General features: G+C 50.9%; 1 protein-coding gene across 5 annotated transcripts in view; it reads right to left on the bottom strand.

Moving 5' to 3' along the window:
* Window positions 1–27,508, bottom strand: part of cabp1a (calcium binding protein 1a) — a 41,049-nt gene that overhangs the window by 3,892 nt on the left and 9,649 nt on the right. The window contains exons 1-3 of one of the 5 annotated variants that reach the window (XM_088618003.1): window positions 25,138–25,669; window positions 17,215–17,400; window positions 197–227 (exon numbers count right to left, since the gene is read on the bottom strand). In XM_088618003.1, coding sequence (XP_088474129.1) covers window positions 197–227; window positions 17,215–17,400; window positions 25,138–25,182 — 262 coding nt within the window. In that variant the 5' untranslated portion in view covers window positions 25,183–25,669. Of the gene's footprint in view, window positions 1–196; window positions 228–17,214; window positions 17,401–25,137; window positions 25,670–27,508 lie in introns of those variants that run through there. The other 4 variants (XM_088618004.1, XM_088618000.1, XM_088618001.1 and 1 more) reach the window with 4 other exon arrangements.

The raw sequence follows: 27,508 nt of genomic DNA, 5'->3' as shown, positions 1-27,508 counted from the left end.
TTTATTGTAAATGTCTGTAAATGTATTTAGATTTTTGTTTTATGTTCACTGTATTTGTTTTGCTTTGGCAACATTGATTTTACTCATTGGTCATGCCAATAAAGCACTTTAAATTGAAAAATTGAATTGAATTGAGAGAGACACACAGACAGTGAGACACACAGACAGGGAGAGAGAGGCAGACACGCAGACTCACCATCTATCTCCTCTGGCCTCAGCTCTCTATCCTGTGGAGAAAGACAACAGAGTAAAGACACAAGGCCTCATCAGAGCAACCTGCCTACCTGGCCACCCCTCTGGGACCTTCCTACCTCCATCACCCTGCCTCAGTCACTACCTCCATCACCCTGCCTCAGTCACTGTCTCATCCAATACCTCCACCACTCTGCCTCATTCACTACCTCCATCACTCTGCCTCAGTCACTACCTCCAACACTCTGCCTCAGTCACTGTCTCATCCAATACCTCCACCACTCTGCCTCATTCACTACCTCCATCACCCTGCCTCAGTCACTACCTCATTCCCTACCTCCACCACTCTGCCTCAGTCACTGTCTCATCCAATACCTCCATCACACTACCTAATTCACTACCTCCATCACCCTGCCTCAGTCATTACCTCATTCCCTACCTCCACCACTCTGCCTCAGTCACTGTCTCATTCACTGCCTCCACCACTCTGCCTCAGTCTCTGCCTCATTCACTACCTCCAACACTCTGCCTCAGTCACTGTCTCATTCAATACCTCCATCACACTACCTAATTCACTACCTCCAACACTCTGCCTCAGTCACTGCCTCATTCCCTACCTGCAACACTCTGCCTCAGTCACTGCCTCCACCACTCTGCCTCAGTCACTGTCTCATTCAATACCTACATCAAACTACCTAATTCACTACCTCCAACACTCTGCCTTAGTCACTGCCTCATTCCCTACCTGCAACACTCTGCCTCAGTCACTACCTCCATCACCCTGCCTCAGTCATTACCTCATTCCCTACCTCCACCACTCTGCCTCAGTCACTGTCTCATTCACTGCCTCCACCACTCTGCCTCAGTCACTGTCTCATTCAATACCTCCATCACACTACCTAATTCACTACCTCCAACACTCTGCCTCAGTCACTGCCTCATTCCCTACCTGCAACACTCTGCCTCAGTCACTGCCTCCACCACTCTGCCTCAGTCACTGTCTCATTCACTGCCTCCACCACTCTGCCTCAGTCACTACCTCCAACACTCTGCCTCAGTCACTGCCTCCACCACTCTGCCTCAGTCACTGTCTCATTCACTGCCTCCACCACTCTGCCTCAGTCACTGCCTCCACCACTCTGCCTCAGTCACTGTCTCATTCACTGCCTCCACCACTCTGCCTCATTCACTACCTCCATCACCCTGCCTCAGTCACTACCTCATTCCCTACCTCCACCACTCTGCCTCAGTCACTGCCTCCAACACTCTGCCTCAGTCACTACCTCATCCCTACCTCCACCACTCTGCCTCAGTCACTGTCTCATTCAATACCTCCATCACACTACCTAATTCACTACCTCCAACACTCTGCCTTAGTCACTGCCTCATTCCCTACCTGCAACACTCTGCCTCAGTCACTGCCTCCACCACTCTGCCTCAGCCATTACCTCATTCACTGCCTCCACCACTCTGCCTCAGTCACTGCCTCCAACACTCTGCCTCAGTCACTACCTCCAACACTCTGCCTCAGTCACTGCCTCCAACACTCTGCCTCAGTCACTGCCTCCAACACTCTGCCTCAGTCACTGCCTCCAACACTGTGTGCATCAGGGACTCTGCGAGGTTCCCCACATGGAGAGACAGGGGTGGAGCGGAGGGCGACTGGGGGAGCTGGAGCCCACAGGACAGCATAGGCTCCGCTGTGTCCTGATCTGCTTAAGGACATCAGTGCTGCTCTTGTGGTTCAAACACCAGACTCTGACTATAAAACAACACCAGGCACAACGAGGGCCCAACACTAACACACCAGAGCTCACAGCTGCATAGGGCCTGAGGCAAAAGAGTGAGATTTAATGCTGCTTCCAATTTTATATTTCCACACAATGTAGTAACAAAACACATTAATCTGTGGTGGATTTAAACACATTACAAACCCATCTTGAACATTTTAAAACCAACAGTACAGTCATGATGACTGAAAATAGTGCAAATTAAATACTATCAGAAATTGCCAGCACTGAATTGAACAACTTCTACAGAGATGTGTCTCTTTTCCGTTGTGGCAAAATTAAGTTCCCAAGGAGATTAAGGATGAAAATAATTGAATATAGATAAACATGAATTCAGTGACAGTGCTAGTTTAACATTACATTTGTAATAGACACATGGCCAATTTAGTTAGTGCACTTAACATTTATAATAAATGTCTATACATCCAATATAGAACTGATATGTTAATTGTGTGCAGTACTTAAGCCATGTCATGTAACAAACAGGCTCTTAGATGCACACCAAACATGTTATTCTTTCCATATGCTGGCTAGAAGCCTTTGTATATTGGAGAAAAACAGGCAGTAACAAGCAGTAATGGGGAGTAAAGGGCAGTAACGGGTAGTAACAATCAGTAACACAGTAACAGGCAATAATGGACAGTAATGAACAGTAACAGGCAGTAATGAACAGTAATGAGCAGTAATGGGCAGTAATGAGCAGTAATGAGCAGTAATGAGCAGTAACAGGCAGTAATGGGCAGTAACAGGCAGTAACTGGCAGTAACTGCCAGTAACTGGCAGTAATGAACAGTAACAGGCAGTAATAGGCAGTAATGGGCAGTAACGGGCAGTAATGGGCATTAACAAGCAGCAATAGGGAGTAAAGGGCAGTAACGGGTAGTAACAATCAGTAACACAGTAACAGGCAATAATGGGCAGTAATGATCAGTAACAGGCAGTAACGGGCAGTAACGGGCAGTATTGGGCAGTAATGGGCAATAATGGGCAGTAACGGGCAGTAACGGGCAGTAACGGGCAGTAATGGCAGTAACGGGCAGTAATGAGCAGTATTGGGCAGTAATGGCAATAATGGGCAGTAACGGGCTGTAATGAGCAGTATTGGGCAGTAATGGGCAATAATGGGCAGTAACGGGCAGTAACGGGCAGTAACGGGCAGTAACAGGCAGTAACGGGCAGTAACGGGCAGTAACGGGCAGTATTGGGCAGTAATGGCAATAATGGGCAGTAACGGGCAGTAATGAGCAGTATTGGGCAGTAATGGGCAATAATGAGCAGTAACAGGCAGTAACGGGCAGTAACGGGCAGTATTGGGCAGTAATGGGCAATAATGGGCAGTAACAGGCAGTAATGAGCAGTAACAGGCAGTAATGGGCAGTATTGGGCAGTAATGGCAATAATGGGCAGTAACGGGCAGTAATGAGCAGTATTGGGCAGTAATGGGCAATAATAAGCAGTAACAGGCAGTAACGGGCAGTAATGGGCAGTAATGGGCAGTAACGGGCAGTAATGAGCAGTAATGAGCAGTAACAGGCAGTAACGGGCAGTATTGGGCAGTAACAGGCAGTAAGGAACAGTAGTGGCCAATAATGGATAGTAACGGACAGCACATTGAGGAGGTCAGTTTAAATCTGACCCAAGCGAGAGCAGTGTGGTATGATCCTGGAAGGTTGTTGGCTCAGATTCCAGGTGGGATATCAGGATTCTTGTCTCAAATCACCCTACTTTCCTTATGCCCACTGCACACGACTGCTTGCTCCTGTGTGTCTGCACAAGTCACTGCAAATCACAGCTCGCTCTTAGCGGACTCTCTGTATCTGTTTAACTACAGCATGAAAAAAGCAGCACTAATTGTATGGGGAGTTTATGGAAATTGCTAGATTTTTCTTCTGAGAAGTAGTACATTTGATTTGTTCCAAAGAAGGACAGGACCTCCTGTGGAAAGCAGTGAGCTGGACGCAGGGGAGAGCTGGCGTCTGGTCACTGGGGTGGGAGTGACAGAGCTGCCCCCCCCCCCTTCCTGACTCACAGGCAGCCAATCAAGCCCTTCATGCACCACTAGTAACAAGCAAATCAACCAATCACACAGCAGCTTTGCAATGATGTCACACAACAGCACGATCCAGGGCGGCGAGCACGTGACTGACAGCTCCCAAGGTCACAGCTGGGTCAAGCAGTCTGATTGGCTAGCCAGCATCCGGACAGTAGAAGAAGAAGCTACTTCTGCAGCCTGATGGCCCTGATGTCAAGGGCCCTCAGAGGAGCCCTGGAATGCCAGGACTCACCAGGACTCTGCAGTGCCCATCACAGCACTGCTGCAGGCTGATGTTCCTGTTACTGTGCCTTAACACTAGTGTTGCCATTACCGGGCAATTACTACACAATTACACTGTTATTCCTCCTGCCACACTGAAGTACAGCAACAGTGTAGTTACAGTGCCATTGCTGAGCTATTACCAAACTATTAGCATGTCACTACAGTGTCCTGACAATCCCAGCTTGACCCGCACCGGGAGCAGGGCCGAGCCTGCTGTGTGTCCCATCGCAGCTCCCTCATTCACCGCCTTGTCTCTGGGACACCGAGCGCAGTGACCCCCGTCCCACAGAGCAGCCGCTGCACAATGCGGCAACAGCCTGGCCTTTCTGCCAGCACCAGGCGGGCATGCAGGGGATGTTGTCCAAAATATCCTCCATGACATAGTAGCAGCCACCACCGCCCGGTCGCTCCACAATCCAGTGCTTCTGAAAGCGCAGTAGGAATCTCTTCGGTTCTTGTAGCAGTCCTGCAGTGCCTCCTGGGACAGAGCTGCACTCGTCCAGTAATGTACAGCATTCTGTGCAACACAACCCAACCAGAACCGCCAGCTGCGTTTACACCCGTGGCCGACCCTTCTGCACCAGCTGGGCTCGGACACTAACAGAGATGTTCTTTTTTGCCATCATCATCATCATTAACACCTGAATCAGGAGTTTCTTGAGGAAGGCCTTTCGGGCTCAGGATAGTCCCAGCACCCTGGACAAGAGGAGACAGACTGTAACATGTCCAGCAGTTGTTGTGTGGGACCTGCCAAGCAGAAGGCACTGAGCTCTGCCCCAGCAAACCATGAGGTCAAAGGGTCACAATCACAGGGTGCTTCTCCCTCTCCCTGGCTCAGTGCCCGGTGTCCGGCATGGAACCTCCACTGCTCTAGCGGGGCGCAGCACAGGGGCCACCCCAAAACTTACACATGGCCGGCACTGCAGTGCAGTGTTGGATACTACAGTACTGTTGGGGGTCAGTACTTTACAGTGAGGGGCTCAGTACAGTACAGTGGGGGGCCAGTACAGTACAGGGAGGGGCTCAGTACTTCACAGTGGGGGGCTCAGTACAGTACAGTACAGTACAGGGAGGGGCTCAGTACTTTACAGGGGGGGCAGTACAGTACACTGAGGGAGGGTCAGTACAGTATAGTGAGGGAGGGTCAGTACGGGGAGGGTCAGTACAGTACACTGAGGGAGGGTCAGTACAGTATAGTGAGGGAGGGTCAGTACATTGGGGGGTCAGTACAGTATAGTGAAGGGGGTCAGTACAGTATAGTGGGGGTCAGTACAGTATAGTGATGGAGGGTCAGTACAGTATAGTGAGGGGGGTCAGTACAGTGGGGGGTCAGTACAGTGGGGGGTCAGTACAGTATAGTGCGAGGGGTCAGTACAGTATAGTGAGGGAGGGTCAGTACAGTGGGGGGTCAGTACAGTATAGTGATGGAGGGTCAGTGCAGTATAGTGAGGGGGGTCAGTACAGTATAGTGGGGGTCAGTACAGTATAGTGATGGAGGGTCAGTACAGTATAGTGAGGGGGGTCAGTACAGTATAGTGCGAGGGGTAAGTACAGTATAGTGAGGGGGGTCAGTACAGTATAGTGAGGGAGGGTCAGTACAGTATAGTGAGGGGGGTCAGTACAGTATAGTGGGGGAGGGTCAGTACAGTGGGGGGTCAGTACAGTATAGTGCGAGGGGTCAGTACAGTATAGTGAGGGGGGTCAGTACAGTATAGTGAGGGAGGGTCAGTACAGTATAGTGAGGGGGGTCAGTACAGTATAGTGAGGGAGGGTCAGTACAGTGGGGGGTCAGTACAGTATAGTGAGGGAGGGTCAGTACAGTGGGGGGTCAGTACAGTATAGTGATGGAGGGTCAGTACAGTATAGTGAGGGAGGGTCAGTACAGTATAGTGAGGGGGGTCAGTACAGTATAGTGCGAGGGGTAAGTACAGTATAGTGAGGGGGGTCAGTACAGTATAGTGAGGGAGGGTCAGTACAGTGGGGGGTCAGTACAGTATAGTGATGGAGGGTCAGTACAGTATAGTGAGGGGGGTCAGTACAGTATAGTGCGAGGGGTCAGTACAGTATAGTGAGGGAGGGTCAGTACAGTATAGTGAGGGAGGGTCAGTACATTGGGGGGTCAGTACAGTATAGTGATGGAGGGTCAGTACAGTATAGTGAGGGGGGTCAGTACAGTGGGGGGTCAGTACAGTATAGTGATGGAGGGTCAGTACAGTATAGTGAAGGGGGTCAGTACAGTATAGTGAGGGAGGGTCAGTACAGTGGGGGTCAGTACAGTATAGTGCGAGGGGTCAGTACAGTATAGTGAGGGAGGGTCAGTACAGTATAGTGAGGGAGGGTCAGTACAGTGGGGGGTCAGTACAGTATAGTGATGGAGGGTCAGTACAGTATAGTGAGGGAGGGTCAGTACAGTGGGGGGTCAGTACAGTATAGTGAAGGGGGTCAGTACAGTATAGTGATGGAGGGTCAGTACAGTATAGTGAGGGGGGTCAGTACAGTATAGTGGGGGTCAGTACAGTATAGTGATGGAGGGTTAGTACAGTATAGTGAGGGGGGTCAGTACAGTATAGTGCGAGGGGTCAGTACAGTATAGTGAGGGAGGGTCAGTACGGGGAGGGTCAGTACAGTATAGTGAGGGAGGGTCAGTACAGTATAGTGAGGGAGGGTCAGTACAGTGGGGGGTCAGTACAGTATAGTGATGGAGGGTCAGTACAGTATAGTGAGGGGGGTCAGTACAGTGGGGGGTCAGTACAGTATAGTGAAGGGGGTCAGTACAGTATAGTGATGGAGGGTCAGTACAGTATAGTGAGGGGGGTCAGTACAGTGGGGGGTCAGTACAGTATAGTGAAGGGGGTCAGTACAGTATAGTGAGGGAGGGTCAGTACAGTGGGGGGTCAGTACAGTATAGTGATGGAGGGTCAGTACAGTATAGTGAGGGGGGTCAGTACAGTGGGGGGTCAGTACAGTATAGTGATGGAGGGTCAGTACAGTATAGTGAAGGGGGTCAGTACAGTATAGTGAGGGAGGGTCAGTACAGTGGGGGTCAGTACAGTATAGTGCGACGGGTCAGTACAGTATAGTGAGGGAGGGTCAGTACAGTATAGTGAGGGAGGGTCAGTACAGTGGGGGGTCAGTACAGTATAGTGAGGGAGGGTCAGTACAGTATAGTGAGGGAGGGTCAGTACAGTGGGGGGTCAGTACAGTATAGTGATGGAGGGTCAGTACAGTATAGTGAGGGAGGGTCAGTACAGTGGGGGGTCAGTACAGTATAGTGAGGGAGGGTCAGTACAGTGGGGGGTCAGTACAGTATAGTGATGGAGGGTCAGTACAGTATAGTGAGGGGGGTCAGTACAGTGGGGGGTCAGTACAGTATAGTGAGGGAGGGTCAGTACATTGGGGGGTCAGTACCGTATAGTGATGGAGGGTCAGTACAGTATAGTGAGGGGGGTCAGTACATTGGGGGGTCAGTACAGTATAGTGATGGAGGGTCAGTACAGTATAGTGAGGGAGGGTCAGTACAGTGGGGGGTCAGTACAGTATAGTGAAGGGGGTCAGTACAGTATAGTGAGGGAGGGTCAGTACAGTGGGGGGTCAGTACAGTATAGTGATGGAGGGTCAGTACAGTATAGTGAGGGGGGTCAGTACAGTGGGGGGTCAGTACAGTACACTGAGGGAGGGTCAGTACAGTATAGTGAGGAAGGGTCAGTACATTGGGGGGTCAGTACAGTATAGTGAAGGGGGTCAGAACAGTATAGTGGGGGTCAGTACAGTATAGTGATGGAGGGTCAGTACAGTATAGTGAGGGGGGTCAGTACAGTGGGGGGTCAGTACAGTATAGTGCGAGGGGTCAGTACAGTATAGTGAGGGAGGGTCAGTACGGGGAGGGTCAGTACAGCATAGTGAGGGAGGGTCAGTACAGTGGGGGGTCAGTACAGTATAGTGAGGGAGGGTCAGTACAGTGGGGGGTCAGTACAGTATAGTGAGATTGGTCAGTACAGTATAGTGAGGGAGGGTCAGTACATTGGGGGGTCAGTACAGTATAGTGAAGGGGGTCAGTACAGTATAGTGGGGGTCAGTACAGTATAGTGATGGAGGGTCAGTACAGTATAGTGAGGGAGGGTCAGTACAGTGGGGGGTCAGTACAGTATAGTGCGAGGGGTCAGTACAGTATAGTGAGGGAGGGTCAGTACAGTGGGGGGTCAGTACAGTATAGTGGAGGGGGTCAGTACAGTATAGTGAGGGAGGGTCAGTACAGTGGGGGGTCAGTACAGTATAGTGAAGGGGGTCAGTACAGTATAGTGGGGGTCAGTACAGTATAGTGAGGGAGGGTCAGTACAGTGGGGGGTCAGTACAGTATAGTGATGGAGGGTCAGTACAGTATAGTGAGGGGGGTCAGTACAGTATAGTGGGGGTCAGTACAGTATAGTGATGGAGGGTCAGTACAGTATAGTGCGAGGGGTCAGTACAGTATAGTGAGGGGGGTCAGTACAGTATAGTGAGGGAGGGTCAGTACGGGGAGGGTCAGTACAGTATAGTGAGGGAGGGTCAGTACAGTGGGGGGTCAGTACAGTATAGTGATGGAGGGTCAGTACAGTATAGTGAGGGGGGTCAGTACAGTATAGTGCGAGGGGTCAGTACAGTATAGAGATGGAGGGTCAGTACAGTATAGTGAGGGAGGGTCAGTACAGTATAGTGAGGGGGGTCAGTACAGTGGGGGGTCAGTACAGTATAGTGAAGGGGGTCAGTACAGTATAGTGAGGGAGGGTCAGTACATTGGGGGGTCAGTACAGTATAGTGATGGAGGGTCAGTACAGTATAGTGATGGAGGGTCAGTACAGTATAGTGAAGGGGGTCAGTACAGTATAGTGATGGAGGGTCAGTACAGTATAGTGAAGGGGGTCAGTACAGTATAGTGAGGGAGGGTCAGTACAGTATAGTGCGAGGGGTCAGTACAGTATAGTGAGGGAGGGTCAGTACAGTATAGTGAGGGAGGGTCAGTACAGTGGGGGGTCAGTACAGTATAGTGAGGGAGGGTCAGTACAGTATAGTGAGGGAGGGTCAGTACAGTGGGGGGTCAGTACAGTATAGTGATGGAGGGTCAGTACAGTATAGTGAGGGGGGTCAGTACAGTATAGTGGGGGTCAGTACAGTATAGTGATGGAGGGTCAGTACAGTATAGTGAGGGGGGTCAGTACAGTATAGTGCGAGGGGTCAGTACAGTATAGTGAGGGAGGGTCAGTACGGGGAGGGTCAGTACAGTATAGTGAGGGAGGGTCAGTACAGTATAGTGAGGGAGGGTCAGTACAGTGGGGGGTCAGTACAGTATAGTGAGGGGGGTCAGTACAGTGGGGGGTCAGTACAGTATAGTGAAGGGGGTCAGTACAGTATAGTGAGGGGGGTCAGTACAGTGGGGGGTCAGTACAGTATAGTGATGGAGGGTCAGTACAGTATAGTGAAGGGGGTCAGTACAGTATAGTGAGGGAGGGTCAGTACAGTGGGGGTCAGTACAGTATAGTGCGACGGGTCAGTACAGTATAGTGAGGGAGGGTCAGTACAGTATAGTGAGGGAGGGTCAGTACAGTGGGGGGTCAGTACAGTATAGTGAGGGAGGGTCAGTACAGTATAGTGAGGGAGGGTCAGTACAGTGGGGGGTCAGTACAGTTTAGTGATGGAGGGTCAGTACAGTATAGTGAGGGGGGTCAGTACAGTGGGGAGTCAGTACAGTATAGTGAGGGAGGGTCAGTACATTGGGGGGTCAGTACAGTATAGTGATGGAGGGTCAGTACAGTATAGTGAGGGAGGGTCAGTACAGTGGGGGGTCAGTACAGTATAGTGAAGGGGGTCAGTACAGTATAGTGAGGGAGGGTCAGTACAGTATAGTGAAGGGGGTCAGTACAGTATAGTGAGGGAGGGTCAGTACAGTGGGGGTCAGTACAGTATAGTGCGACGGGTCAGTACAGTATAGTGAGGGAGGGTCAGTACAGTATAGTGAGGGAGGGTCAGTACAGTGGGGGGTCAGTACAGTATAGTGAGGGAGGGTCAGTACAGTGGGGGGTCAGTACAGTATAGTGAAGGGGGTCAGTACAGTATAGTGAGGGAGGGTCAGTACAGTGGGGGGTCAGTACAGTATAGTGAAGGGGGTCAGTACAGTATAGTGAGGGAGGGTCAGTACAGTGGGGGGTCAGTACAGTATAGTGAGGGAGGGTCAGTACAGTGGGGGGTCAGTACAGTACACTGAGGGAGGGTCAGTACAGTATAGTGAGGGAGGGTCAGTACATTGGGGGGTCAGTACAGTATAGTGAAGGGGGTCAGTACAGTATAGTGGGGGTCAGTACAGTATAGTGATGGAGGGTCAGTACAGTGGGGGGTCAGTACAGTATAGTGCGAGGGGTCAGTACAGTATAGTGAGGGAGGGTCAGTACGGGGAGGGTCAGTACAGTATAGTGAGGGAGGGTCAGTACAGTGGGGGGTCAGTACAGTATAGTGAGGGAGGGTCAGTACAGTGGGGGGTCAGTACAGTATAGTGATGGAGGGTCAGTACAGTATAGTGAGGGAGGGTCAGTACAGTGGGGGGTCAGTACAGTATAGTGAAGGGGGTCAGTACAGTATAGTGAGGGAGGGTCAGTACAGTGGGGGGTCAGTACAGTATAGTGAAGGGGGTCAGTACAGTATAGTGAGGGAGGGTCAGTACAGTGGGGGGTCAGTACAGTATAGTGAGGGAGGGTCAGTACAGTGGGGGGTCAGTACAGTACACTGAGGGAGGGTCAGTACAGTATAGTGAGGGAGGGTCAGTACATTGGGGGGTCAGTACAGTATAGTGAAGGGGGTCAGTACAGTAAAGTGGGGGTCAGTACAGTATAGTGATGGAGGGTCAGTACAGTATAGTGAGGGGGGTCAGTACAGTGGGGGGTCAGTACAGTGGGGGGTCAGTACAGTATAGTGCGAGGGGTCAGTACAGTATAGTGAGGGAGGGTCAGTACAGTGGGGGGTCAGTACAGTATAGTGATGGAGGGTCAGTGCAGTATAGTGAGGGGGGTCAGTACAGTATAGTGGGGGTCAGTACAGTATAGTGATGGAGGGTCAGTACAGTATAGTGAGGGGGGTCAGTACAGTATAGTGCGAGGGGTAAGTACAGTATAGTGAGGGGGGTCAGTACAGTATAGTGAGGGAGGGTCAGTACAGTATAGTGAGGGGGGTCAGTACAGTATAGTGGGGGAGGGTCAGTACAGTATAGTGCGAGGGGTCAGTACAGTATAGTGAGGGGGGTCAGTACAGTATAGTGAGGGAGGGTCAGTACAGTATAGTGAGGGGGGTCAGTACAGTATAGTGAGGGAGGGTCAGTACAGTGGGGGGTCAGTACAGTATAGTGAGGGAGGGTCAGTACAGTGGGGGGTCAGTACAGTATAGTGATGGAGGGTCAGTACAGTATAGTGAGGGAGGGTCAGTACAGTATAGTGAGGGGGGTCAGTACAGTATAGTGCGAGGGGTAAGTACAGTATAGTGAGGGGGGTCAGTACAGTATAGTGAGGGAGGGTCAGTACAGTATAGTGAGGGAGGGTCAGTACAGTGGGGGGTCAGTACAGTATAGTGATGGAGGGTCAGTACAGTATAGTGAGGGGGGTCAGTACAGTATAGTGCGAGGGGTCAGTACAGTATAGTGAGGGAGGGTCAGTACAGTATAGTGAGGGAGGGTCAGTACATTGGGGGGTCAGTACAGTATAGTGATGGAGGGTCAGTACAGTATAGTGAGGGGGGTCAGTACAGTGGGGGGTCAGTACAGTATAGTGATGGAGGGTCAGTACAGTATAGTGAAGGGGGTCAGTACAGTATAGTGAGGGAGGGTCAGTACAGTGGGGGTCAGTACAGTATAGTGCGAGGGGTCAGTACAGTATAGTGAGGGAGGGTCAGTACAGTATAGTGAGGGAGGGTCAGTACAGTGGGGGGTCAGTACAGTATAGTGATGGAGGGTCAGTACAGTATAGTGAGGGAGGGTCAGTACAGTGGGGGGTCAGTACAGTATAGTGAAGGGGGTCAGTACAGTATAGTGATGGAGGGTCAGTACAGTATAGTGAGGGGGGTCAGTACAGTATAGTGGGGGTCAGTACAGTATAGTGATGGAGGGTCAGTACAGTATAGTGAGGGGGGTCAGTACAGTATAGTGAGGGAGGGTCAGTACGGGGAGGGTCAGTACAGTATAGTGAGGGAGGGTCAGTACAGTATAGTGAGGGAGGGTCAGTACAGTGGGGGGTCAGTACAGTATAGTGATGGAGGGTCAGTACAGTATAGTGAGGGGGGTCAGTACAGTGGGGGGTCAGTACAGTATAGTGAAGGGGGTCAGTACAGTATAGTGAGGGAGGGTCAGTACAGTGGGGGGTCAGTACAGTATAGTGATGGAGGGTCAGTACAGTATAGTGAGGGGGGTCAGTACAGTGGGGGGTCAGTACAGTATAGTGATGGAGGGTCAGTACAGTATAGTGAAGGGGGTCAGTACAGTATAGTGAGGGAGGGTCAGTACAGTGGGGGTCAGTATAGTATAGTGCGACGGGTCAGTACAGTATAGTGAGGGAGGGTCAGTACAGTATAGTGAGGGAGGGTCAGTACAGTGGGGGGTCAGTACAGTATAGTGAGGGAGGGTCAGTACAGTATAGTGAGGGAGGGTCAGTACAGTGGGGGGTCAGTACAGTATAGTGATGGAGGGTCAGTACAGTATAGTGAGGGAGGGTCAGTACAGTGGGGGGTCAGTACAGTATAGTGAGGGAGGGTCAGTACAGTGGGGGGTCAGTACAGTATAGTGATGGAGGGTCAGTACAGTATAGTGAGGGGGGTCAGTACAGTGGGGGGTCAGTACAGTATAGTGAGGGAGGGTCAGTACATTGGGGGGTCAGTACCGTATAGTGATGGAGGGTCAGTACAGTATAGTGAGGGGGGTCAGTACATTGGGGGGTCAGTACAGTATAGTGATGGAGGGTCAGTACAGTATAGTGAGGGAGGGTCAGTACAGTGGGGGGTCAGTACAGTATAGTGAAGGGGGTCAGTACAGTATAGTGAGGGAGGGTCAGTACAGTGGGGGGTCAGTACAGTATAGTGATGGAGGGTCAGTACAGTATAGTGAGGGGGGTCAGTACAGTGGGGGGTCAGTACAGTACACTGAGGGAGGGTCAGTACAGTATAGTGAGGAAGGGTCAGTACATTGGGGGGTCAGTACAGTATAGTGAAGGGGGTCAGAACAGTATAGTGGGGGTCAGTACAGTATAGTGATGGAGGGTCAGTACAGTATAGTGAGGGGGGTCAGTACAGTGGGGGGTCAGTACAGTATAGTGCGAGGGGTCAGTACAGTATAGTGAGGGAGGGTCAGTACGGGGAGGGTCAGTACAGCATAGTGAGGGAGGGTCAGTACAGTGGGGGGTCAGTACAGTATAGTGAGGGAGGGTCAGTACAGTGGGGGGTCAGTACAGTATAGTGAGATTGGTCAGTACAGTATAGTGAGGGAGGGTCAGTACATTGGGGGGTCAGTACAGTATAGTGAAGGGGGTCAGTACAGTATAGTGGGGGTCAGTACAGTATAGTGATGGAGGGTCAGTACAGTATAGTGAGGGAGGGTCAGTACAGTGGGGGGTCAGTACAGTATAGTGCGAGGGGTCAGTACAGTATAGTGAGGGAGGGTCAGTACAGTGGGGGGTCAGTACAGTATAGTGGAGGGGGTCAGTACAGTATAGTGAGGGAGGGTCAGTACAGTGGGGGGTCAGTACAGTATAGTGAAGGGGGTCAGTACAGTATAGTGGGGGTCAGTACAGTATAGTGAGGGAGGGTCAGTACAGTGGGGGGTCAGTACAGTATAGTGATGGAGGGTCAGTACAGTATAGTGAGGGGGGTCAGTACAGTATAGTGGGGGTCAGTACAGTATAGTGATGGAGGGTCAGTACAGTATAGTGAGGGGGGTCAGTACAGTATAGTGCGAGGGGTCAGTACAGTATAGTGAGGGGGGTCAGTACAGTATAGTGAGGGAGGGTCAGTACGGGGAGGGTCAGTACAGTATAGTGAGGGAGGGTCAGTACAGTGGGGGGTCAGTACAGTATAGTGATGGAGGGTCAGTACAGTATAGTGAGGGGGGTCAGTACAGTATAGTGCGAGGGGTCAGTACAGTATAGAGATGGAGGGTCAGTACAGTATAGTGAGGGAGGGTCAGTACAGTATAGTGAGGGGGGTCAGTACAGTGGGGGGTCAGTACAGTATAGTGAAGGGGGTCAGTACAGTATAGTGAGGGAGGGTCAGTACATTGGGGGGTCAGTACAGTATAGTGATGGAGGGTCAGTACAGTATAGTGATGGAGGGTCAGTACAGTATAGTGAAGGGGGTCAGTACAGTATAGTGATGGAGGGTCAGTACAGTATAGTGAAGGGGGTCAGTACAGTATAGTGAGGGAGGGTCAGTACAGTATAGTGCGAGGGGTCAGTACAGTATAGTGAGGGAGGGTCAGTACAGTATAGTGAGGGAGGGTCAGTACAGTGGGGGGTCAGTACAGTATAGTGAGGGAGGGTCAGTACAGTATAGTGAGGGAGGGTCAGTACAGTGGGGGGTCAGTACAGTATAGTGATGGAGGGTCAGTACAGTATAGTGAGGGGGGTCAGTACAGTATAGTGGGGGTCAGTACAGTATAGTGATGGAGGGTCAGTACAGTATAGTGAGGGGGGTCAGTACAGTATAGTGCGAGGGGTCAGTACAGTATAGTGAGGGAGGGTCAGTACGGGGAGGGTCAGTACAGTATAGTGAGGGAGGGTCAGTACAGTGGGGGGTCAGTACAGTATAGTGAGGGGGGTCAGTACAGTGGGGGGTCAGTACAGTATAGTGAAGGGGGTCAGTACAGTATAGTGAGGGGGGTCAGTACAGTGGGGGGTCAGTACAGTATAGTGATGGAGGGTCAGTACAGTATAGTGAAGGGGGTCAGTACAGTATAGTGAGGGAGGGTCAGTACAGTGGGGGTCAGTACAGTATAGTGCGACGGGTCAGTACAGTATAGTGAGGGAGGGTCAGTACAGTATAGTGAGGGAGGGTCAGTACAGTGGGGGGTCAGTACAGTATAGTGAGGGAGGGTCAGTACAGTATAGTGAGGGAGGGTCAGTACAGTGGGGGGTCAGTACAGTTTAGTGATGGAGGGTCAGTACAGTATAGTGAGGGGGGTCAGTACAGTGGGGGGTCAGTACAGTATAGTGAGGGAGGGTCAGTACATTGGGGGGTCAGTACAGTATAGTGATGGAGGGTCAGTACAGTATAGTGAGGGAGGGTCAGTACAGTGGGGGGTCAGTACAGTATAGTGAAGGGGGTCAGTACAGTATAGTGAGGGAGGGTCAGTACAGTATAGTGAAGGGGGTCAGTACAGTATAGTGAGGGAGGGTCAGTACAGTGGGGGTCAGTACAGTATAGTGCGACGGGTCAGTACAGTATAGTGAGGGAGGGTCAGTACAGTATAGTGAGGGAGGGTCAGTACAGTGGGGGGTCAGTACAGTATAGTGAGGGAGGGTCAGTACAGTATAGTGAGGGAGGGTCAGTACAGTGGGGGGTCAGTACAGTATAGTGAAGGGGGTCAGTACAGTATAGTGAGGGAGGGTCAGTACAGTGGGGGGTCAGTACAGTATAGTGAAGGGGGTCAGTACAGTATAGTGAGGGAGGGTCAGTACAGTGGGGGGTCAGTACAGTATAGTGAGGGAGGGTCAGTACAGTGGGGGGTCAGTACAGTACACTGAGGGAGGGTCAGTACAGTATAGTGAGGGAGGGTCAGTACATTGGGGGGTCAGTACAGTATAGTGAAGGGGGTCAGTACAGTATAGTGGGGGTCAGTACAGTATAGTGATGGAGGGTCAGTACAGTGGGGGGTCAGTACAGTATAGTGCGAGGGGTCAGTACAGTATAGTGAGGGAGGGTCAGTACGGGGAGGGTCAGTACAGTATAGTGAGGGAGGGTCAGTACAGTGGGGGGTCAGTACAGTATAGTGAGGGAGGGTCAGTACAGTGGGGGGTCAGTACAGTATAGTGATGGAGGGTCAGTACAGTATAGTGAGGGAGGGTCAGTACAGTGGGGGGTCAGTACAGTATAGTGAAGGGGGTCAGTACAGTATAGTGAGGGAGGGTCAGTACAGTGGGGGGTCAGTACAGTATAGTGAAGGGGGTCAGTACAGTATAGTGAGGGAGGGTCAGTACAGTGGGGGGTCAGTACAGTATAGTGAGGGAGGGTCAGTACAGTGGGGGGTCAGTACAGTACACTGAGGGAGGGTCAGTACAGTATAGTGAGGGAGGGTCAGTACATTGGGGGGTCAGTACAGTATAGTGAAGGGGGTCAGTACAGTATAGTGGGGGTCAGTACAGTATAGTGATGGAGGGTCAGTACAGTATAGTGAGGGGGGTCAGTACAGTATAGTGAGGGGGGTCAGTACAGTGGGGGGTCAGTACAGTATAGTGCGAGGGGTCAGTACAGTATAGTGAGGGAGGGTCAGTACGGGGAGGGTCAGTACAGTATAGTGAGGGAGGGTCAGTACAGTGGGGGGTCAGTACAGTATAGTGAAGGGGGTCAGTACAGTGGGGGGTCAGTACAGTATAGTGAAGGGGGTCAGTACAGTATAGTGAGGGAGGGTCAGTAAAGTGGGGGGTCAGTACAGTATAGTGAAGGGGGTCAGTACAGTATAGTGAGGGAGGGTCAGTACAGTGGGGGGTCAGTACAGTATAGTGAAGGGGGTCAGTACAGTATAGTGAGATTGGTCAGTAAAGTGGGGGGTCAGTACAGTATAGTGAGATTGGTCAGTACAGTATAGTGAGGGAGGGTCAGTACAGTGGGGGGTCAGTACAGTGGGGGGTCAGTACAGTACACTGAGGGAGGGTCAGTACAGGGGGGGGTCAGTACAATGGGACACACAGACTCACGTACAGGCTGCCTGTTCTCGGCGAATCCCTTGCGCAGAAAGATGCAAGCAGGGCCCAGCAGGTTGTGCATCAAGGCGCAGTTCTGCGCCAGCGCCACTAGAGGCTCCTGGTAGGCGCTGGGCACCCCACCGGGCACAGCGTCGTCACATGACTGCACCGCCCTGTAACTCCGCTTCTCATCCTGGCGCAGCTTCGAGGAGGGGCCCAGGAGAGGGGGCAGAGATAGCGTTAGAGAGAGGACTGTACCATCTGCACCACAGTCTGTACCAAAGCTTACACCAGAGCCTGCACCACAGTCTGCACCGGAGCCTACACCAGAGCCTACACCACAGTTTGCACCAGAGTCTGCACCAGAGCCTACACCAGAGTCTGCACCAGAGCCTGCACCACAGTCTGGTCCAGAGCCTACACCAGAGCCTGCACCAGAATCTACACCACAGTCTGCACCATAGCCTGCACCAGAGTCTGCACCAGAGTCTGCACCAGAGTCTGCACCAGAGTTGGCACCAAAGATAGAATACAAACTACTGGAAGAAACTGCCAGTCAGCGTGTCAGACAGACAATGTTTCAGATGGGTAGCTGCATCAGCATGCGAAGGCTGTAAAGGAACAAGTAATAGGTTTATTCCATGCTGAAAAGAGAAGAAAGAAAATGCAACGTTTCGGCCATGGAGCCTTCTTCGGTGTGAGGGACCTCACACCCTTACACCTGAAGAAGGCTCCATGGCCGAAATTGTTGTGTTTTCTTTCTTCTCTTTTCAGCATGGAATAAACCTATTACTTGTTCCTTTGCAGACAATGCGTCTTTCTGTCTGCTAGTTCATCTGTATTTGTTCAGCAAAAGCAAACTCAAATCTAACTATAATGTGTTTCTCTCTCAAGCATAAAGAAGCTGTTTAAGTTGGTAAAATCCAATTTAAATACCCGTTAATGTCTCTCAGACAGATGGAGTAGAAAGGAATTGTTTTGGTGTGTTGTCAATTGCCCTGTCTGTCTCTTTCAGGACCGCAGTGCTCCCACACGGTCCCATTCCAGAACAGGATGGTGCTGCCTTCCTCTCTCAAGGCTTAAGAGCAGTTTCAGCATTTTCTTTTTGAATTCTGGTTTTACAGCAGCGGGAGACTACAGCTCTGAGTCCCTGGCTGTCCCACCCCAGTGTGCCCCAGTATTCCCTGCTCACAAGACCCCCTGTCTCTTCGTCTTCCTCTCCTGCCCCACTGGGCCTCTTCAGTTGGCTCACCACTGACAGGGAGCTGTGCAGGAGAGCTCCGCCCGTCCACGACAGACGAGTTATTTTCCATTCGTCACAACGGTGTCATAACAGTTTACTGTGCCGACTCTCCACAGTGGCTCAGCAGGGACATAGACTGTCAGGCTCACATTAAGCAGGAGCTGAGGGAGGGAGAACAGAGGAAGAGGGAATGGGAGAGATGGGAGAGAGGAGAGGGAGAGAGGGAGTAGGAGCTCTGCTCATGTCTGGCCCCATGCAGGGAGAGAGAGGCTTATAAGGCCTTCATTAGTGAGCTCAGCAGCCTGTGCAGTTTGAAATGGGCTTATTTCTTCTTCCTACAACATTACAGCTGTAAGAATGGGCAATTTGGACAGTCTCACAGCACCATCCGGTGAGCTGCGCTACACTAGAGAACACAAGATCAGTGCAGTACATTTGAAAAAAAATCAACAAATGTATAATCTGATAATAAAACAAGCATTCTGACTACAATTACACCTTCCATCAGTCTGTTGTAGGTACCTTTTCAACTAATAATACAAAACAAATTCTGCACCTACAGTGGGGAAATGAAATGTTTTAAGGCCAGTTTTAAAAGTCCTGCTGGTCTGTCCTTGTGGAAGAATCCCGCTGGAAGCACTGTCCTGATTCCTAATATATCGCCAGGAGAGGCCTCACAGCTTTGAGCTGGAGAACCTGGCTGCAGACAGTCTGGCAAGCACCTTGACACAGATGTGGGCCCAGTGTGATCTGGGCTGGACCGAGCTGAGCCTAGTCTGTGTGTCAGGAGGACACAGAGGACAAGTTCTGCAGGGGTTCTGCTGTTCTGTTGTAAGTGCTGGCTGCCTGAGATGGGATTATTCTGAGTCCACAACCCACTGTGGCCCAGCTAGTGGATCACACTCCACACCACTCAGACACTGAGAGCTATAACATGGACAAAAACACCACGATGCAGGTAAAGAAAAGGAGCACAATGAGTTGCAAGCACAGGTAAAAAAGGATATTTCATAAGGTTGACTGTGATGGAAAGGAATACTGGGCACTTTTAACAGGCAACAGAAGTGACTGACATGCAGCATGATGTATTTAGATTTACACATTGCCCAAGTTCCTCATAAAAGATTTATTCTCAAATTACAGACAGTAGGTTTTTGGGAAATGTGTGTGTTAGGATTGAGAAGAGAGTACAGATAAGAGGTCGGTGCTAAAATTGGTGTGATGGAGCTAGTGTAGTACCACAGGAGTCTGTACCTGGACCACTGCCCTTCCCAATTTAGACCAATGATCTCAGTTCTGGGACAGTTGGTAAACTAATAAAGTGTGCAAATGATATCAAACTGGGGCACTTAGCAAACACTGCAGAGTCTGCACAGACATTCAGAAAGACTGGGACCAGATTCAGGACTGAACAATCTCCTGGCAGATGACATTTACAGCAGACAAGTGCAGAGTTTACTCACAGGAGTGAAAACACACTACAGACACACGATGGGAAACACGGAGCTGAAGAGGCTCCTCGTGAAAAGACTAAGAAGTTTATGTTAAAAGTGTAGGAAATCTAGGGGTGTAGCTTTAAGATTGTACACTGCTACAGAATCTAGAAAAGAACAGCCAGATGCTTTCTGGGCTAAAGGATCTGTTTCACACTGACAGGCTGGAGGAACTGAGTCTCTTTAGTCTGAAGGGAGTGTCCCACACTGACAGTTTAAAGGAACTAAGTCTCTTGAGTCTGAAGGGAGTGTCCCACACTGACAGGCTGAAAGAACTGAGCCTCTTTAGTCTGGAGGGAGTTTCCCACACTGACAGGCTGGAGGAACTGAGCCTCTTTAGTCTGGAGGGAGTTTCCCACACTGACAGGCTGGAGGAACTGAGTCTCTTTAGTCTGGGAGGAGTGTCCCACACTGACAGGCTGGAGGAACTGAGTCGCTTAAGTCTGGAGGAACTCTTTAGTCTAAAGGAATGTCCCACACTGACAGGCTGTAGGAACAGAGTCTCTTTAGTCTGTAGGAATATCCCACACTGATAGGCTGAAGGAACAGAGTCTCTTTAGCCTGAAGGGAGTGTCCCACACCGACGGGCTGGAGGAACTGAGTCTCTTTAGTCTGATGCGAGTATCCCACACTGACAGACTGGAGGAACTGAGTCTCTTAAGTCTTGAGGGAGTGTCCCACACTGACAGGCTGGAGGAACTGAGTCTCTTTAGTCTGATGCGAGTATCCAACACTGACAGACTGGAGGAACTGAGTCTCTTAAGTCTTGAGGGAGTGTCCCACACCGACAGGCTGGAGGAACTGAGTCTCTTTAGTCTGATGCGAGCATCCCACACTGACAGACTGGAGGAACTGAGTCTCTTAAGTCTGGAGGGAGTGTCCCACACTGACAGGCTGGAGGAACTGAGTCTCTTTAGTCTGATGCGAGTATCCAACACTGACAGACTGGAGGAACTGAGTCTCTTAAGTCTGGAGGGAGTGTCCCACACTGACAGGCTGGAGGAACTGAGTCGCTTAAGTCTGGAGGGAGTGTCCCACACTGACAGGCTGGAAGAACTGAGACACTTTAGTCTGAAGGGAGTGTCAATGTCCCACACTGACAGGCTGAAGGAAAGAAGTTTCTTTAGTCTGAAGGGAGTGTCCCACACTGACAGGCTGGAGAAACTGAGTCTCTTTAGTCTGATGCGAGTATCCCACACTGACAGGCTGGAGGAACTGAGTCTCTTTAGTCTGGAGGGAGTGTTCCACACTGACAGGCTGGAGGAACTGAGTCGCTTAAGTCTGGAGGAACTCTTTAGTCTAAAGGAATGTCCCACACTGACAGGCTGTAGGAACAGAGTCTCTTTAGTCTGAAAGGAGTGTCCCACACTGACAGGCTGGAGGAACTGAGTCTCTCTAGCCTGAAGGGAGTGTCTCACACTGACAGGCTGGAGGAATTGAGTCTCTTTAGTCTGAAGGGAGTGTCCCACGCTGACAGGCTGGAGGAACTGAGTCTCTTTAGTCTGAAGGAATGTCCCACACTGACAGGCTGTAGGAACAGAGTCTCTTTAGTCTGAAGGGAGTGTCCCACACTGACAGGCTGGAGGAACTGAGTGTCTTTAGTCTGAAGGGAGTGTCAGTGTCCCAGACTGACAGGCTGAAGGAACTGAGCATCTTTAGTCTGAAGGGAGTGTCCCACACTGACAGGCTGAAGAAACTGACTCTCTTTAGTCTGAAGGGAGTGTCCCACACTGACAGGCTGAAGAAACTGACTCTCTTTAGTCTGAAGGGACTGTCAGTGTCCCACACTGACAGGCTGAAGGAACTGAGCCTCTTTAGTCTGAAGGGAGTGTCCCACACTGACAGGCTGGAGGAACTGAGTCTCTTTAGTCTGATGCGAGTATCCCACACTGACAGACTGGAGGAACCGAGTCTCTTTAGTCTGAAGGGAGTGTCCCACACTGACAGGCTGAAGGAACTGAGTCTCTCTAGCCTGAAGGGAGTGTCCCACACTGACAGGCTGAAGAAACTGAGTCTCTTTAGTCTGAAGGGAGTGTCCCACACTGACAGGCTGAAGAAACTGAGTATCTTTAGTCTGAAGGGAGTGTCCCACACTGACAGGCTGGAGGAACTGAGTCTCTTTAGTCCGATGCGAGTATCCCACACTGACAGGCTGGTGGAACAGAGTCTCTTTAGTCTGAAGGGAGTATCCCACACTGACAGGCTGGAGGAATGGAGTCTCTTTAGTCTGTAGGAAGTGTCCCACACTGACAACGTTAAGTGTTGAACTGAGAGGACTATGAGGTGGACCTTATCCAGGTATTCTGTATCCTCAAAGGCAGCGACAAAGTCAACCTAGCAGATCTCTTCCAATTGAATGGTGAAACACGAACCAGAGGGCACAGGCAGAAATGATAGAGACACGTATTTAAATTTGGGACTAGGAGGTTTCTCCAGACAAAGGCCTCTGGGACTCTGGAACAAGCTGCCCAGCCGTGTTGAAGAAGCCGATACTCTGGCATCCTTCCTGAATCAGCTGGATGAAGTCCTGGGATCAATCAGGTACTAACGAGCAAACGGCTCCTCTGGCCTGTAACCTGGCACAGGGTGTCGCTCTCCGAAGGTCAGGAGGTGCCGAGAGACTCCTCCACCACGCCCACCTTCCAGCCACTGGTCACAGTGGGGTCCCCCCACCAGCTCCCTAGCCTCGAACCCGCGACCCGTAGTCATAGAGCCCAGGGACAAGACTTCACAAGGGCAGGCAGCGGCCGAGGCTGCGGAGCAGTGAGGACTCTCAGCCAGCAGGTACCCCTCTCTTTTGGCCTCTGAGTAACAGCTCCCACTAGTTCTTTACATTTACATTCCATTTAAAAATGATTGTCATTTTGTTTCTTTTCGTAATGATGTACAATGTACATAACAAAACAAATCCCCATGGTGCCTCTCTACCTCTGATTCACTGTGCAGATTAGTTCCAACCACTGTAGCTGAAGAAGCTCAAAGACACGCAGATGAGAGAATAATTACTAAGGGCATGAGGCTGAGAAAGGTACCAAACGAGAGGAGGCCATTCAGCTCACAGAGCTCGTTTAATAGTTCGTAAACTACAAATTACCTTGATGCCAGGATCTCATCCAGCTGTTCATTGTAAGACGCCAGGTTATCAGCTTCAACAGCATGGCTGGGCAGCTTGCTCCACACTCCCACAGCTCTTTGTGTAAAGATTTAATGGCTTTATAACCATTAATGGCTTTGGTCCGCCCTGATGCCCAGGGACTACGGAGACTAGTGGCACTGGGCTGGCACTCTGGGGTCACTTGCTTCTGTATGCTGTGGGTTATCAGGTGTTATCTATTATCTATTGGCACACAGCTGGCTATTGATCTCTCACAGCCTCAGTACACCCACAGTAACCCACTGTACCCTGTGGTAATCCACTGTACCCCAAAATAGCCCACCCCACTGTAGTGCTGGTACAGATCCTGAAAGTGCCCCTCTCTCTCTTTTCCCCATCCCTTTCTCCTGCTCCAGCTGCCTCTCTCTCCTGCAGAGTATAAATAGCTCTCTCCCCTCCGGTGTTGTGGCAGCTCAGCGGTTAGCTAACGAAGCCTAGGCAAGCACTGTGCAGGGAGAGGAGTCACAGCGCAGATTCCGAGAGTGTAGGGGCAGAGGAGACACAGCACAGACTCCGAGCGTGTGGGGGAGTGGAGACACAGCACAGATTCTGGTGCAGGGGAAGAGTAGACACAGCACAGGCTCTAAGAGTGTGCAAGGAAAGGAGACACAGCACAGATCTGAGCGTGTGGGGGAGTAGAGACAGAGTACAGATTCTGATGTAGGGGAAGAGTAGACACAACACAGGCTCTGAGAGTGTGGGGGGAGAGGAGACACAGAACAGACTCCGACAGTGTAGAGGTAGAGGAGACAGAGCAGACTCTGAGGGTCTGTGGGGAGAGGAGACAGAGTACAGTCTCCAAAGGTGTGTGGGGAGAGGAGAAACGGCACAAAATCTGTTGGGTGTGCAGGGAGAGGAGACAGCGCAGACTCCAACAGTGTAGAGGTAGAGGAGACAGTGCAGACTCTGGGGCTGTGTGCCGAGAAGAGACACAGTGCAGACTCCGAAGGTGTGTGGAGAGAGGAGACACAGTACAGACTGTGGGAGTGCGAGGGGGAGAAGAGACACAGCACAGATTCTGGGGGTGAGTGGAGAGAGGAGACACAGCTGCGCACCCAACCAGAGCCAGACAGCCCCACACTGCGGACAACTCACTGACCAACACACTCACTGAACAAAACACTGACTGGACTGCCTGACACACTGACTGTCAAAACTGTCAAACACTGACCAGACTCACTGTCCACAGGCTCCAGCTGAGCGACTCTAACAACTTTCTGGGCTTCTTCATCCTTGCCGCTCAGTGACCACACAGCCGCACTGTTTCCCTGCTGTCGTGAGAAAGGAGCTGGTAGGTGTGAGGACTTGGGGCAGTGCTGTGGACAGGGCAGTCAGAGACAGGCTGAATTCCCTGCAGCAGAGTGTAAGAGAGTGCACAACAGGGGTGTTTAACCCTTTCGGAGCTCTGAGCCCTGTTTCCTCTCCCATTGCCTCTGCCCTGCCCTGGGAGGTGGACAGGGGATAGCATCAGAGCTGAAGGGGTTAATCACAGGGCCTGGGGAGGGGGCATCAGAGAATCAGCCACTGAGCCTTGCACTGACATTAGAGACCACAGCATCTGTTTTCCTAAGTCTGTGTCAAAAATACTGATCCCAGGTACAGATCTGTAGTCACCTCTGCAGACTGGTGGGGGGACTGGTCAGTGTGGAGCGGCCAGCAATCTCAGTAGGTCCTGCAGCAGCTCCACAATGTTACATGTGCAGCGCAGCTCAGTCTGGCAAATCACAGGCACAAACACAAGTGCAGCACAGTTCAGCTCAATTTGGTGCAACTCAGCACAGCTCATTACAACTCAACATAGTTCAGTACAACACAGCTCAGCTCAACACAGCTCGGTGCAACTCAACAAAGCTCAACTCAACACAGCACAGCTCAGCTCAGTTTGGTGCAGCTCAGCACAGCTTGGCACGAGGCATAGACATACGGAGAAGTGCAGCGCAGGGTACCGTCTCTGAAGAGAGGACTGCCAGAGCAAACTCATGCACAGACACACGGACACAAACACTGCTGACAGATGTTTAAAAACCCAACAGTCCGAGGACCGCTTACCTTCTTGGATAGATTTCTGAGTGGAGATTTCACACAGTTACCCATAGTGCAGCCTCTCTCTCTCTTTCACGCTCTCTCTGCTTTCCCCTTCCTCCTCCCTCGCTCTCTTTCTCCCTGTCCCTCAGCCTCTCCCTGTCTCTGTGTGTCAGCGTGGGGGGGCCGATCTAGTGCAGGGGCTCTCAGGGTCAGTCCATGGGGCGCTCTGCAGCCTGCTTGAGGGACACCCAGATGTTGGGGTGCATGAGAGCCATGAACGAGCAGCGGGAGGTGGCTCCTCCAGAGGTGTGTGTGAGAGAGAGAAGTGCCGGGGCTCAGTCAGCGGGCTGGTGAGTTGTGGAGCGAGCTAGCCGAAGTGCTCAGCAAGAGTCAGTGACAAACAACAGCCGAGAGACAGGAGAGAGAGAGAGAGGAGAGAGGAGAGAGAGAGGAGAGAGGCACGCGTGTCTTCCTGCTGAGATGGAAATGCTCAGAGCACAATGTGGAAAATAAAGGATGCCAGAATCGTTTATTCGTTCTCTTGCTAAGTCACTCGTTTACTCAACCTCACAGCCCTGCACTGACTGGAGCCTCCTCACAGATACGCAGGGGGAGAGAGAGGGAGGGATGGAGACGGGAGAGGGAGACTGAATTAGAGAGGAAAGAGGAGAGAGGAGGGGGAGAAGGAGGGAGATGGGGGAGGGGGACTAACAAAGAAAGGAGAAAAGGAGGGGCTGGGGGAGACAGGTAGAGTGAGGGGGGGGGCTGCTAGGGAAGGGGAGGGGCTAAGTAAGAGAGGAGAATGATGGAGGGAGGGGCCTCTAGAGATGGAGAGGGGTTAATGGGGAGGAGAAAGGAGAGGGGGAGGAGCAGTTAGAGAAGGGGAGGGGCTAAGGGAGAGAGGAGAAATGAGAGAGGGAAGAGCTGAGGGACTGAAGAGAGAAGAAGAAACTGGAGGAGATAGGAGAGAGTACAAAGAACTGTGGGAGTCTGGAACAGGCTACACTGCCATGTTGGTGAAGATGACATCCAGACGTCTTTGGAAATGGCTGGGATGAGATTCTCAATGAGTACTAAAACATCCATTGAGCCAGATGGACTGAACGGCTCATCTCGTCTGTAACCTGTCTCATGTTCTTTAGAGACAGTGTGAAAGAGGAAAACAGCTTTGGAAACACTGAGAATCACCAGTCATGCCAGTAAAGGTTCATGAATTTGAATTTGAAAATTTGAGAGGGAGAGAGAAGGAAACATACTTCATTAAAATAACAAATCAGCTCTCAAAATTCCCACACCTGCCAAAATCACAATAGCTTCCAATCTTACTGGGGCACAAAACACAATGGTGCTGCAGCCTAGTGTATGATCTCCTGTCCCAGCCTGAGGAAGAGTGAGTCTGTCTCTTTATAATAATAATACAGTGTGTGATCTCCTGTCCCAGCCTGAGGAACAGACAGTGAGCCTGTCTCTCAATAATAATAATACAGTGTGTGATCTCCTGTCCCAGCCTGAGGAACAGACAGTGAGCCTGTCTCTCAATAATAATAATACAGTGTGTGATCTCCTGTCCCAGCCTGAGGAACAGACAGTGAGCCTGTCTCTCAATAATAATAATAATAATAATACAGTGTGTGATCTCCTGTCCCAGTCTGAGGAACAGACAGTGAGCCTGTCTCTCAATAATAATAATAATAATACACTGTGTGATCTCCTGTCCCAGTCTGAGGAACAGTGAGCCTGTCTCTTGATAATAATAATACAGTGTGTGATCTCCTGTCCCAGCCTGAGGAACAGACAGTGAGCCTGTCTCTCGATAATAATAATACAGTGTGTGATCTCCTGTCCCAGAGGAGCAGAGACTGAGCCTGCCTCTCAATAATAATAATGTATCATTGTCCTGAATGTTAGTAAATGTTTACTAATTGTTATTGCTTTGGCAACACTAAAATTCATCAGTCATTCCAATAAAGCTCTTAGAATCTGAAAAACATGAAAGAGCAGGAGAGGGAGGAAGAGTGAGAGAGAAATAAAAACAAACACCCTCTGGCAGGCATGTCTGGGCTGAGCACACTCCCCAAGCAGAGAGACACTGATCCGCACAGGGGTTGTTCCCCTGGCTCACTACCCCCCAGAGGACCCCAACGCACACTAAAGTAATAACAATAAGCAAAATCATACCTTTACAAATTGTTATTATTATTATTATTAGGGCACACTCTGAGTCTCCATCCCCAGTAGGACTGGAAGCTTTTCTGATTGTGGCAGCTGAGGCTGGTGCTGTCAGTGAGTTTCAGGACCAGCTTTGTCCTGAAAGGGGCTTTGTGGTGGTATGAATTCTTAACTGTAGTATTTGACTGCTCTGTTCTGTACACTGATTAGCAATGGGTATTTTGGT

The sequence above is a fragment of the Lepisosteus platostomus genome, chromosome 24 (assembly GCF_059453375.1).
Source record: "Lepisosteus platostomus isolate fLepPlt1 chromosome 24, fLepPlt1.hap1, whole genome shotgun sequence".
NCBI lineage: Eukaryota > Metazoa > Chordata > Actinopteri > Semionotiformes > Lepisosteidae > Lepisosteus > Lepisosteus platostomus.
Note: the sequence above shows the minus strand (reverse complement) of the source record. Positions and strands in the feature narration are given on the sequence as shown.